This window comes from Epinephelus fuscoguttatus, linkage group LG23 (genome assembly GCF_011397635.1).
Source record: "Epinephelus fuscoguttatus linkage group LG23, E.fuscoguttatus.final_Chr_v1".
NCBI classification, from domain to species: Eukaryota; Metazoa; Chordata; class Actinopteri; order Perciformes; family Serranidae; genus Epinephelus; species Epinephelus fuscoguttatus.
In genome coordinates this window covers 25,772,467-25,787,245 of record NC_064774.1, presented here as the reverse complement: position 1 = coordinate 25,787,245, position 14,779 = coordinate 25,772,467, and the positions used below count along the sequence as shown (strand labels likewise).

Here is a 14,779-nt window from a genome sequence, read left to right as displayed (position 1 = left end):
CTAGCTAGCTCCCACCCGACCCAGGTGGTGCACAGTGCTGAGTCACCAAGGTTTACATAAGCTAACCAGAGGAGACCAGAGGGTGGGCAGTGGGCACTATGTTTCCACATATGAGCTGTCTGTCAGCAAAGCCAACAGAAATTAAAATTTTACCAACTCTTAATGGATAGCGCTTTGAAATGGAGTGCTAAAGCTCACTAAGGCAATGGAGGGCCAGACTAAAAATAAAGGCTTTTTGTATTCTACATCGAATCAACTGGTTTGTTACTGGTTAATGGGTGTCAGGCTATTGTAAGCAAAATTAACTTAAATAAACATCCCTAGAGCAGACATTAGCTGCTGGGCCCATATTAACCGCCCATTTCTTCAAATCTCTCCATTTTGTCCACCCTCACTATGCTGGAATGCTACCTGGACAATACTTTTGTGCACAGTGGTTAATATTCTACAGGACGCTGCCCCAGTCACATCACTGCATCCTTTCATTGGTGAATACTTTGGGTGAGTTTGCACGGAAGCAGGAATATCACTGCTGTCAGAAAGCAGTGAAACTGGGATTTACGAGACATTTCCTCTGCACTCAAACTCAGCAGTCTGCACACGGTGGCTTCTTCAAGCGTCCAACTGTCACTGAGAGTAAAAAAATGCAAACAGGCACAAATCTGGAATAAGCTGACTGCTCGCTACCACCAGTTCAGGGCTGCTGTGAGGAGTTTCATTGCAAAAACGGGGTGTCCGGCATTTAAACATCCTCCTCTGACACAAACACTGAGACAACAACATACTGTTCACGTAGCTTTGTATTTGTTTGTGGCTGCTGCAGGCAGAGAGGCAGCTGAACTGTGGAGATCAATGGCCAAAAACAAGTGTGGTGAGATGAAGTGTGTGTTTGTTTGTTTGTGTGTGTCTAGGAGGAAAGGGCCAAAGGAAGCATAGTATTCTACTCACGAGAGGAGAGAGAGAAAAAGAGTGTTGTGTGAGTGTGTGTGCGTGTGTGTTTCCTTCCTTTCCCTCCCACACTCCTCCCTTTGCTTTAAGGCTAATACAGATCCTGCACAAAGAGTGACACACACTCAAAGTATGAGCCTGAAATGTAAACAAATCACCTGACAATTTCCTTCAACTATGACCTCATTATTAAATAAATCCATACTTATTTCATGTATTATGAAGGTAGTAATCTAAGGTGTCATGATAAAAGGTGAAACGGACATAAAGAGAGTAGAAGTGGGAATCCCCAGGCAACTCACAATTACTCTATTAAAATTCAGGGGGCAACGATTCAATGATAAATCGATTACTGGTGCATCACAATGTATCAAAGATTTTGATTTCTATACAAGGTTTTTTTTTCCTCAGTGTGTGACTACTTGCTACTTTTAAAACATAGCATGCTGTATTTGTAATGACCCATAATTAATTTAACAGATACATTTACTTGAATACTTTGTGGCTCTTGTCCAGGTCCCTTTTCCTCTCAACCTTAAAGCCAAATGCTCCCATACCCCAGGCTTTTAAACCAGTCAGACTGTATCCATTTGTGGTTGCATGCACTAATGTTTTGTGGGATATTTCTGCTGGTGTAGTGCCCAGTGAATGCATACTGTACTGTACTGTACTGTCCACGGCCTTTTTATTTGAAAATGTTAACCGCATTATTTAATTAATTTAAAAGCACTTCACAGTCTCCTGCCTGTATGGGAATAGCAAAATGAGGGGGAGGCAGAGAGAATTTTCTCACCCACCCCTAGAGGAAACGTCTAAAGATAAGAGCGTGCCTTCATATTCCAGTCTTTCCATTAATGGACGCACCCACCGACCTGAAGACACACACCCGTATCCTGACACACAGAACGGCAGCAGACAGACACACAGATGGATTGACAGGCTAATCGATTGATGACTTCTGTTGGTTCCAGACTCCCAATCAGTCTGAGCAAACAGCCACCAACTCTCTGCGGATCTTCTTATTGTGTCTGCAGTGTTTGTGTGTGTGTGTGTGTGTGTGTGTGTGTGTGTTTTTGTGTGTGACCTCGAAAAAGCCAACAGGTTAAGTGGATGCTGTCAGTGCCTCAACATGACCAAGGCGACCTCTGACCTTATCTTAAACTTGTGACGCCCATCGCCTCCTGTCTGTCTGGTTGGTTTTGTCCTGGGCAAGACGGATCAATTACACACTCTTTCTGCATTTCATCTCATCAATATCTATTAGTCGCTACCTCTTTTTCCAAAGCTCATCAGGTCAATTTTAATTTTCGTTTTCATCCTTTTTTCACCGCTCTTTTCTTGGAACATTACATCACCGCATCAAAATTCAACCAATGATCATGAAGTAGTCAGTCTCTCTTCCCCTTCCCATTCTCCTTTACTTCCCCTTGAGCTGGTGAGCTATAAAATCAATACTGATTTATATGATAGACGATGGTCCCAGACAACAGTCAGCAATATTGAACAGCAAGGCCTCTCACAAGAAAAACTCCTCTAACTCCCTCCAGTTTCATTACATGAAGTAAAGTTTTTTCATTTATAATGCCTCCGGGAGTGTCCAGGTTTGATTAAAATACTAAAACGGCTTCACTTTAACTTTGAAATTAATAGAACAAGGGATAGAAAAAGTTAAGTGTACCCTCTGTGTCTAAATGCTGAAAAGTGTTCTCTATGCATTATAATTGGTTTCAACTTGCTTTCTATCAGATGGGATTTTCACGCAACAGAGGGCTAGAGTGGAAGGAGATGAGGGCAGGAAGCAGGAGTGAATCCCAATGAGTTGATGATATATGCCTGAGCTGTGCACTGCAATCATTTCTTCTAAAGCCCTCTGTAGGTAATAGACACTGAATGCTAGACACACTGACGCACATGAACTCTCTACTGAACGCTTCAAGACTTTAACTACAGAAACCCTTTGAAAATAGCTGAATCTCAAGTCATGAGTCAGCACATTTAACAAGATTTTTATGAACGAGGGAGGAGTGAGAACAAGGCAGGAATGAATGACAGGGAATTCCATCAACCCACCTACAACAGCCCACCATGTTGTTGACCTCTGAATGTCTTGTGTTTAAACTCTCCACAGCAGTCAAACTATGTGGGACAGACGCATCAGAACAAGTGATGGAGAATTAGGATCAAGCAAAAAAAAAGCCACCAAGAATCCCAATCATGAAATCCTCCTGGGAATGCAACTGAGGGGATTCTGCTTACGTCAACTCTGTTTGTGTGTGTGTGCGAGTGTGTGTGGCCTTTGACATCTGACTCGGTTTGACCTTCACTCTGACAGGCTCCAGTCACAGGAGTGCCTGTGTGGGCTGACCATTCACAAACAACGTGGGAGAGTGCATGAACAACCATGTACGTGTGTGCCGCCAATGTCATTCTCAGACTCAGAGACAATGTCGGGGGCTTTATAGAGAGAGCATTATCAGCAACAGCGCATGAGACACTAATGAACTTTGCTGACGAATGTAAGGAGTGAGAGAATATTTTCTGTAGGAGGCCGATGACAGCTGAGAATTTACTCCTCGTGTCTGTCTTTCATTCACTTCCTCCCTTCGTCTTTGTCATGTTTTACTCATTTAAAATTCTGGAAAATGAAATGAAATGAAATTCCCTCCTTTTTTTGGTTAAATAATCCATGCATCTGAAAAAAAAAGAAAAAGGAGGATTTAGAAGATAAGAGAATAAAAGGAAGGACGGAAGTGAGAAGAAAAAGAAAACCGGAGACAGAAAAATAACTAGGCAAACCAGACAAACTGTGGTGGAAACTTTTAAACCACTTGAGGTATTTCTGACAGCCAAAGAGAGATATAGATAGAAAGGCAGGTTTTTAAAATGCTGCAGCTTTCCGTTACGCACTCAAGCTACGGCCAGCAAAGAGCTAGAGCTTATCAGACATAACTGAAGGAAGCACAAAAAGCATTTCTGATCTTCATTCCCATGGTACCACTCAACTCCACAAGGCCTTATGAACTACACGTAGAAGAAATAGAGGGATGAGGGCTGGAGAAGAATGACAAGGAAACTGAGAGAGAGAGAATGGGGTGCAGGGATGAGAGAGAGGAAAGACTGCTCTCTTGTCTCTGGATAACCACTTTATATTCCCTGGTGTGAGACAACAATGCAGCCGCAACCCAAACACATAATCTACTGTAGTCCACATGTATTCTCACAGGCAAAGCCCCGGTTTAGACAGTTTAGTGGTTACGCTCTTCCTGGCCTAATCCCACGGCATTTCTCTGATATGAAAGTATGCAGGGATGAGGATTTTGCATACCATCCCTCCAAACTATGTAGCTCTGACAACAGCATAAGAGCCCCATATCAGCATATAAAATATATGTATCATGTAAAATCAGGACCATGATGGTGTACAATTTGTACTAAACATGAAACATACATTGCCTTAGCTTCACTGGAACTACACAGGTTAAAGGGATAGTGCACCCAAAAATGAAAATTCAGCCATTATCTACTCATCCATATGCCGACGGAGGCCCTGGTGAAGTTTTAGAGTGCTCACATCCCTTGCGGAGATCGGCGGGTGGAGCGGACAGCACACCTAATGGCAGACGGCGCCCAAGACTAACATCCGAGAACACAAAATTGAATCCACAAAGTATCTCCATACTGCTCATCCGTAGTGATCCAATTGTGCTGCAGCCGCGACATAAAAAGTTGTTTCGAAAAACGTCATATGAACTCTTTTAGCCTCACTGTAGCCTGTAGCTCTGACTGTTTCTCTGTGCTCCGCATTCACGTGTGCGCGCTTGCGCGAGACCAGCGAAAGCATGAGCTTTGCTCACCCATCACGTGACACGTGCACCGCAGGGGGAGACAATGGTAGCCACAGTCACTAAAAGATAATTTGCACTACGGTCTTTTAGCAAAGGACAGCCCAACATGTCTGAAGACTTTGAAATTAAGGAGGAACAGCATTTCTTTGTTGAGCCGTATTTGTTTGAGCCCGAGTATACGGACGGAACTCAGGGTACTGGACGAAGCAGCCGCCGCAGCTCATGAGCCTAACCCTCAGGACTAAGGAAAAGTAAGGAATAGAGTCGAGCACTGGAAACCTGGTGGTGTAGTTGTTTCAAATACAAAGCAATGCCAACGGATGAGGAAAGTCTTTGCTGCTCAGACTGGGAATTGGCGATGCCTGCACTTGAGAATCTGGACATCAGTACTGACGAGAGTGTTGCTCTTCAGAGACCGTGCATCACCGATCACCCTGAGCGCGCACACGTGAACGCAGAGCACAGAGAAGCAGTCAGAGCTACAGGCTACAATAAGGCTAAAAACAGAGTTCAAATGACGTTTTTCAAAACAACTTTTTATGTCGCGGCTGCAGCACACTTGGATCACTACGGATGAGCATGTTGGAGATACTTTGTGGATTCAATTTTGTGTTCTTGGACGTTAGTCTGGGGCGCGTCTGCCATTAGGCGTGCTGCCCGTTCCCCCCGTCGATCTCCGCAAGGGATGTGAGAACTCTAAAACTTCACCAGGGCCTCCGTCAGCATATAGGTGAGTAGATAACGGCTGAATTTTCATTTTTGGGTGCACTATCCCTTTAACAGTAAGTATAATTTCTGAATGGAATGAAGCACATAATCACTTCATTAAGGGGGAACTATTAAGCTTTTTCATATTTTGTGCTATATTTATAGTGTTACAATGAAGGGTGTTTATATTAAATGTGGCCAAAGTTTTAAATGATGAGGTAAACAAATGTACAAGTAATCCCTGTGAGCATAAACCTCAGGTTCCCTACCATTCTGAACACTCCGTTTACAACAGTTTTTGCTACTCTGGCTACAATATGACATCATAGTGTGCCAAATTTCTTTATATGGTCATCTGCTCCAGGCACACTACTGCAAGTGTTTATATTACATAGCCTACACCGTTAAATGAAGCCATATGCTAATGTCAGGGAAACATGTAAACTTGGTTGCTAATGTTGGTAATTTCTTTCCCTGATTTCAAATTAGATTCCTGCTGCATCATGTTCGGTTATGTTAAGAAGCTTTAAAGGCTTTTTGGTGATATTTCACAGTAGAAAGCCGGCTGCAAGTACACTGCTACATGTGGCTATATGCTAACCTTGGGGAAACATGTACACTTGGTTGCTGATGTTGTTTATTTCTCCCTGATTTCAGATTATATTCTGACTCAAACGTGTCTGGTGGTGTTTAGCAGGTTTTAGTGGTTATTTTTTATGATAGAAAGTGCCGCTATTCTCCATAACAGTCATTCCCCTGGCTGCAATGATGGTGCAGAGCTGCTGAGATACAGAAGACCTGACAATGCTGATCAATCAAAGCATGGGCTTTTTCAGGAGCGGGGCTTAAAGAGGCAGGCACTAAAACATAGCATTTCAGACAGAGGGGGAATACAGGCGTTCTATCCTAGACAGTGTGAGGGAACATAAAGTGTTTTTGGACCATTAAACATGTCAACATATTCTAACAGAAACCTTAAATACATGGATGAACCTGAAAATGCGCATAATAGTTCCCCTTTAACACTAAATGAACAATGATTTTAATGAACTAAACAATGTGGCTTTTGTTTAGGTCGTCAACTGCTTATTAAAGAGATCACAAGATGAGACGCTTTAGGCGAAACACTTCTCCTGAAGGAGACCCTGATCAGCACTTCATCTGAAATCTTTTTCTGAATTTTGATTCCTGTGCCTGTCCTTAAGTGATATAGCAGTCTTCTGTTACACCTCAAGACAAAAGGTAGAACAAGGAAATGAACAACCAAGAAAATTCAAGTGAACTGCAGACTTCATTTAAGCTTGATTGCCAAAAAAGTTAGATGCTTTCTTGTTTGCTTCATGGCATTTCATGTGAAGCAACAGTTTTACCTCACCAGCAAAATTAACGAGAAGCACAGACTAGACCACTGATACACAGACCCTCTGGCCCCACCCACCACACAACAGTATGTAGTGAAATCAAGTCGATAACTGTATTTTCCAGTCTGCTTTGATTAGTCTTTGTTATATGGGACTCCCATCCACCCACGCATAGTTCACCGCTAGCCAAGTGCAAATGTTGGCACAAAAACAGAAAACTACAATGGAGTAATAAGTCTTCCATCACTGAGAGCTACTGGAATGAGAAATGTTTGAATAGAGATTCTAGTAAGCTCCTGTTGACTACAAACAAAGCAAAAGTATAGTTTTGGTGAGCAGGCAGGCAAACTGCAGGTGGTGCAGTGGATGGACACTGGGTGGCCTTCTTGCTTCTATACATGCATCGTTTCCCACTAGCAAAGCTCAGCAAATCAGACAAACCCCATCTCTCCCTCACTGTAAATGGACCCTGATCCATGCAGTGGGTGCGCCGCTGGGAGCCAGTCCCTCCCTTGTGTGCCGACACCCTAATGAGTTTCATGTGAGGAGCATTAAAAAGGCTGCTTGAGAAACTGACTGGAGCTGGCAGAGGGGTACTCTCTGATCCACTCAAAACAGAAACATAAATGTAACGTAAAGCCAGGTGGAAGTATTTATATACAGGGTCATTTTATCATTAGTCCTATTTTCATGAATATTATAGCCATTATATAAGCACTATTGCTGTTAAACTCAACATTGAGGTTTTCATTACTAAAATATTTAGATACAAATGCACACTTTATGAATGTTTTGCAGTAGCTGAGCCAAATGTGAAATTGGTTGCAAAAGCGCACTTATGATAAACTAGGTTTGTTTGTGATTTCTTTAAACTAAAATCCCACACTCTGATGGTAACTTCATTACGCAGCGGGTAATGACAGCCAGCAGTTTTACGACTTTTCCCCAAACACTTCACCAGCGAGTTGGAACAATTCCACGTCAGCCTAATTAGCCACCCAACCATTTAATATTGCATCTTACAAGCACGACAGACACACATGTATCATAACAGCAATGAGGCGGTGAAAAATTAACTTCTGCGTGATGCAAGACAGATGGAAAAACAGACCAAACTGACTTTGAAAAATAAAGGTATCCTAAAAACAAAACTTTCTTAACTCTGTATCAGGGTTTTGCCTTGAAGACGATGCCAGATGAAGGCCCACATTCATCTTAGAGTACAATAGAGGCTGGCAGAAATTCATTATTTAGTTTTAGAGGTAGCACTGTTATAAACTGACGTGTTGAAGAAGATTTAGCCTGTTGTTGGCTTAGCTGTAAAGGCGGGGCACCACTGAATTCTGCAGGATTCATCCCCTGGCGACTACACGTGTCAGAAAGTATCTGCATTACGTGCTTTTACATGTTTCTGAAGGCAGTGTGCATTGGCTTCAGCACTTGGCTCTGCAGGTTGTCGCTTGGATATTACAGTACATGCAAACTAAGCTTGACACACACAGACAAACACACACATCACCTGACCAGTTGCTCCTAACAACTACACTACCTTACATAAGAGTCTCTCTTTAGTTATCACAACACACATGCAAATACGGAAACGTGCTCACACCCTGTTGAGGATGGTAACAACACATTTTAATCTGCTAAAAATCAAATGTTGTTGGGACTTTAGTCAAGATAAGAGTCACGCACTTAGCACTTAGCAGGCAACCTCTGAGATATCTGATGTAACTGCTGCAAAACATTCTAAGAGAAGGAAAACAATACAAGAAAGACAAATAATTGTTGCATTTCTTAATCTGCAGTTGTTTTGTAAAAAGGCTGCTCTGTGGGGAATCATATCCGAAAGTCTCCCTCTCTGTCTCTCTCTCTCATTGCTTTTTGCTGGCGCTCGTTCCAACTGTATTTGTTGTGGGGCCAGCATGCCACAGGCCACAGTTGCGTAATGACACACAGAGACAGGGAGCTAACTTAACAGACACTGCATTCATTCAGCAAATGAGCCCGAATCAACAGCCAGCAGTGGCTGTCTGAAGTAAGAATTTAGCTGCAGATCAATCACAGGTTGGAAAACACAAAGGGGGTTAAAGCACAACAAGCTCTGCTGGAGAGTGCACCTGCAGAGCAAAGCCCATTAATACAGTCAGGTGACTGGAGTACAGGCTAATGGTCAATGGACACACAGTGACGCAGCCTCTAAATCTTTTCCTCCTCGCTGCATCAGGGTGTAAACAACATCACATGGTAGAGAGGGAGAGAAATGACCCAGGGCAAATATTCAGGCGCAGAATATAAAAAGGGGAATGAAAAAAAAATACAGGAGGAAAAGAGATAGTTATTACTCTGCAAACAAAGGGAGCGCATTCAAAACATGGACAAATAGAGATATATACACACACCCACACAGACTGCAATCCAATCTGCAAAAGGTCACAAAATAGCTCTGTCTGACTTCTGCCCCATAAGCTTCTTATTATTTTGCTGTGATGGATGTCTCCTCTCATTTTTCTGTTTTTCATTTTAACTGTCAGTCAGTTTCCAGAAAACAGGATGGCTGGAGTGTCTGTGCTGCTGACCCTGACACAAAGACGGAGCTTGTTATAGAGCTGGGCTTGTCTTGTTTTCAGTCTGACTTATAGCCATCTGAATCTGTGTCTGGTTCTTTTTTCACCCTTCAGTATGTGATGCACACAACCACTTTTCAAGAAAGCTGTTTCAGGGTCCTTTAAGAGACCCACAGTCTGAACACTGTCAAGCTCCCGCATCCACTCTGCTGAAGTGTCCCTGAGTAGGATGCCAGTTTCCAGAGCCACTGATCCTGACCCTTGCCATCTCTGGATGAGGGCAACATGAAGAGACAAATTCCCTACATGCATCAATCCCTCCAGCGGGGAAGCGCAGTTGACTGAACTGTCCCTTTAAGTTTGAAAGCTGCTACGTGTCTGGATGAGCCAACAGCCCGGTGTTTCTGCCCAGTCTGTGCACTTGTTGTTGGCGTTAAGCAGAACATGTCTGGCACCTGCTTGCTTCGCCAGCATCACCATTTATCAAGCCACAATAAAGATGGAAGGCAGCCCTTTGGCACGCACCCCGGGTGCGTAAAACAGCAGTGCAGAGCAAAGGTTGACACAAACGCAGGTTTAAGTTTGGGCTGAATTCTGTTTTGTGCCAAACACTGCCAAAGCTTATCACACATCATTCTGGAGATACTCTTTGTGCTGTCCATGTGGTTAAATGACATGAGGCAACATTGCAAACTATGCCAAAGTTGTAGATGTTGCACCACCTTTATGTACCATGTTTGGAAAGCTGTCATCATCATGCTATGGTGATGCAGGCATCTCAACACCTTTTTATTTGTAAATAGATATGAAGCAAATTCATCATACATGCTATCAAAGTGAGTACAGCCCCCCAAAAGTGGGAAATCCGCTTTTTAAAATATCTCTTTAGCTTCGATCATCACAAATGCTGCTCTCATGAGTGTTTGCTCTCCTCCGCCTTGGCTGTTGCACTCACCTCCCTGCCCGCCCAGGGTCGCTGCCCAGGAGGCTCCAGAGAGCAGGCATAGCACCGGGAGCAGCATCAACATCGCACTGCAAGGACTCATCATGATTCGACTCCTGTCCTGCTCCAGGACAGGGGCGGAGGTCCGTCCGATCTGATTTCAACACCAAAGTCCCGGACTCGTGGTTTCAGCTGTGATGCATCCTGATCCTGATCTGGGCTTCGCAGGTTTCTCTGAGTTCAAAAAGGAGCAGAGCTCGGTCCGAGACAATGATAGATAAGTTGTGGGGTTAATTATAACTAAAATAAATGCTTCCTAGAATATTTTATTTTGCTATTCTGCTACAGGTTACTGCTTTTCCCGTTGCTACAATCTGCACAAAGCGCACAGAAGTGCATGCATCCGCTGAGCGCAGTGTAAGGGTTGGATCATATACTATAGAAAAGCGACATGCTGAGAAACAGAAGACACCTTATTGTAGTTAAATTTGTGGTGTATTCCAATCACAAAGTGTGTGTCAAAGTAATCCAAAGTACCGTCCTCTCGTGCAGGAATAATGTCCAGTGTCCTGGGTTATAATAAGCTGAAGCCTCGCGCTTATCCCCGCTCTGTGCCCCGGTGTCGCCGAGCTTGTCCCGCTGCTACAAATAAAAAAAAACCTTCGCTCGTCTTCAGTTTAAAATTATTTGCAGTATTTAAAGCAAGAAAATCACATTTCCGTCCGCCAAGTGGAACAAAATTCCGAGCGCGCGCTGTGTCGCTGGAGCTCGAGCGCTGGCGCGGTGCACAGTGATATGGAAGCGAGTGACCGGCTCGAGGATGTGCTGCGAGAACGCTTGAGCGCTGACTGAGTAGGAGCCAGCCGTCTCGCGCCCCGCCCTCCGGAAAAGGCAGCGCGAGTGCACACAACAGGTAAGGTAAGGGGTTGACGTCACGGCAGACAGGTGCAGACACCAAATTTCCTCAGGAAAGTGACTGATTTCAGACTTCTCAGTAAACGGAAGGTTTCTGAGAGGTTCTTTAGAATTAATTTCAGGTGTGGAAATGACAGGCAGTGGGGTCAGAGTAATGACAGGTTTCACTGTGACCACTGGACTATTATCCTATTGTGGAACTTGCCTGCTCTGTCATACAATGACATAAAAGCCTGTAGTGGTTGCAGTGAAACCTGTCATTGCGACAGTCCTAAAACCTGAAGGATACATTCAACTTTTTCGACTGATTTCAATTGATTTATCCCCTTAATTTTGAATAGGATCAGCCCCTGAGTCTGATCCAGTGCTTTACTCTGGATTTCCCCATACTGACTGAACTAGATGACCTCCCTCATACAGTGTTTGGCTATTGTTGAAAAAGCATATTGGAATGCCACAAGAGGGCATTAAAAAGGTCACATCACTATTAAATATTTGTTTTCTCATCTCTATCCAGACATTGTGAATGAAAATTCAAGATGAAGATTGTAATGTCTGTTTCAGGTTTTGAATATTATTCATTCATTACTCATTCAAAAACTCCATGTGAAGATTGTACATTTGAGGAGGCATGTTCTCTCTGCTCCTGTGGTCTGGTTTCCTTAATCCACCTGCCAGTCATCTGACATCATATGGGGGGGCGGAGCCTCTAAAGGAAAGATGATTAAACAGTAGATGTGAGGTTAATAGTCTGCAGGAGTTAACCACACTAATAATCCACCGGCAGATTGTCTTCTGCCATGTGCTGTTAATTTGTCTCGGCGTTTACTTCTTAAGAGCTTCAAATATATAACTCAGTGTGACTGAAGGTGATGATGACATATTTGAAAAACTGCATTCTCCTTAACTGAGGAAAATGCTGAAGCCTGTGCTGCAATTCTAATATTTCTGGATTAACTGTGCAGCAGCCATATCTGCAATACTGAAAGCACTTGCCTTCCCGCTCAATCTCTCTTTCTCTGAGGAGGAGAGCCGAATGGCTGGCAGCGCTGACCGGCCAATTTCACGGGGCGGGGGTGCAGACATGTACCCCGAGTCCGGGACAAAAGGGAGGGGTCACAGAGGAGCATGGATTAAAGGATTTGGTAGAGCAGGAGGGGGGAGGAGGGGGACAAGGGTCAGAGGTAAGAAAGCGATGATAAAGAAAAGCCAAGTGGAGCTAAGAAGTGAACGGCGCCGTCGCTAATCGAGCCTGATTAAGCTCACACTGTGCGTGTCTCATCTTTACGCGGCCAATGACTTTTGAATGACCAAACATCAGTCTGTATCACAATAAACGTCTTCATCAGTTGGCAGTTGTGGCAGCCGTTTGAGATGAGGGCACTGGGGGAAACCCCAGGGTGCCTTCACCCATGACTTTTGGGTGGCTAGTATATTTATCAATGTCAGTGTGGAGGTCCAGATCTGGGTCAATTACTGTTGAGACTGACTGCAGCTGGGATAAAGCACAAAAGGAGGCTGCTGACACTTTAATTCACAATCTCTTTTACTTCTCTGAGCTGAACTGAAGCTTAATTGCTGCCCCCTGCTGGACAGGTGAAGCAAGTGCTCTAAAAGATGCAACATACAAGGTGGTATAACAAGCAGACACAGCCAGAACAAGATGCACAGGCACAGTCAGATTGATTGAAGCCTTCATACCACTCCACACACACTGGTTCAAGCTGAAACACACATTTGCATAAATTGGGCATACAGATTGGCATAAATTAATCAGAAGCACTAACCAGAGAGGAGTATGGCCTTAAAGGGATTGCCACGGCTGCTTATCTGTCCCCGCACATTAATATTCAGACCCTGATCTAAGGAAGCTGCAATCCGTGACCCTGCACTCCTTCTGTTAATCGGTGTGTCAGTGTGCATGTCTGTCTATGCATTGTCACAAGTCTGTGTCCTTTTTTTTTATTTGTACAGCATGTGTGTGCATGCTTTCTTCTTTTTTTTTCTTTTCTCTGAGCACATGCATGCATGTGTGTGTGTGTGTGTGTGTGTGTGTGTGTAAGCTGAGGCCAGACGCTGAGTGAGGCCAAAGGTTTTATATGTGTGTCTGGGCACATGTGTCTGCATGTATGTGTGTGACTAATGGTTGGGGATCTCTGGTTGAAATGGAGGGATTGTTATGGGTAAAGAGGATGACAGAAAATAAAATCTGACAGAGGAAAGAGATGGAGAGAGACAGACGAGCTACCACCTCCAGCAAATGTAATTATATGGCTCAGAATCACTGAGCAGCTGCTTCTTGATCAGCTTTAGGCCAGGCAAACACACACACACACACACACACACACACAGATGCACACACAGACGCATGTGACATTGACCTTGTCCATGGACATCAGGGCAGACAGGGGAACAGTGACTTTGCTCAAAAAGATGAAAATATTGTTTGTTCCGAGAGGCATTAAATCTAGCAAATGTGTGACTGATCTATTAATTTGGTTAAGTAATGCATGCAGTCATGGATAATTCTGTCCTCCCACTTATTCAGTAACAGCTCGTTCAAGTGTGTGTGTGAGAGAGAGAGGGGTGGGGGTCAAAAAAGGCAGGGGACTTGTGCCCTGAGGAGCAGAGGGGCCACATGCACTCACACACACCCACACACACATACACACACACAAACACTCATTAAGTTAACAGCTTTCATTTCACTAATTAAACCCAAGATATAGTTCGCCCTGATTTTTCAACTCCCTACCTCTCTCTCCCCGGACCCTGTAACCTCCCTCGCCCCCACGTCCCTGTTTCCCGTCACATTTTTCACATCTCCTGCTACATCTGCGCACATTTCCCCCTCCATCCCTCTGTCTAAATGTGTCAATCAGGCTGTTAATCTAAGGCACCACATAAATTCGTAGAGCAGAAATCCTGTACAGAATGTGAGCATTTCACCCAGAGTGACTAAAACAGATTACAAGACGTGGGTCAATCCCCACCCTGTGTGCTGTTCACTGCTCCGTGTTTGTGTCGTGGCTGGCTTGTTGCCAACTGATTTACCCCCCATCCCTCACCTCTGCTGAGGAGGAAATGGAAGAAACCGCCCAAAACCTTTTCCTCTAATCCCCTCACAATGGATTCTGCTGTTTTATTGAGGGCGGACATGGTGGGGATTCAGGCAGTGGGTCTGAACTGCTGAGCCCAGGTAAGCCTGGAGATTTGGATCAACGCTAAAGTTAAAGCATTTGATTAGTTTCATTCCACTCAAATTATCCATGAATGTGGGTATTTTTGTCCAGGTTACTCAAGATACACAGAAGTATGACCTGGCCACTAGAAGGTTAATAAAGTTAATGATTTTACCAAATGAATGGTAAGCAGACAAATCACTGCATCTATCATATTTAACTGCATATGTGTGACCAATAAAGGGACTCAACTCTTCCTGCCCAGACTGGAAAAGACAGTGAGACCACCTGCTGCCTGGGCCACAAAAGA

The 14,779-nt window shown here is 44.0% G+C and overlaps 1 protein-coding gene across 1 annotated transcript in view; it reads right to left on the bottom strand.

Annotated features, from left to right (window-relative positions):
• sema4f (sema domain, immunoglobulin domain (Ig), transmembrane domain (TM) and short cytoplasmic domain, (semaphorin) 4F) overlaps window positions 1-11,204 on the bottom strand; it is a 63,602-nt gene extending 52,398 nt beyond the window's left edge. Inside the window, exon 1 of the mRNA XM_049569042.1 lies at window positions 10,385-11,204. Within this exon, the coding sequence (XP_049424999.1) occupies window positions 10,385-10,478 (94 nt within the window). The 5' untranslated portion in view covers window positions 10,479-11,204. The remainder of the gene's footprint in view (window positions 1-10,384) is intronic.
• Window positions 11,205-14,779: the final 3,575 nt, after the last annotated feature.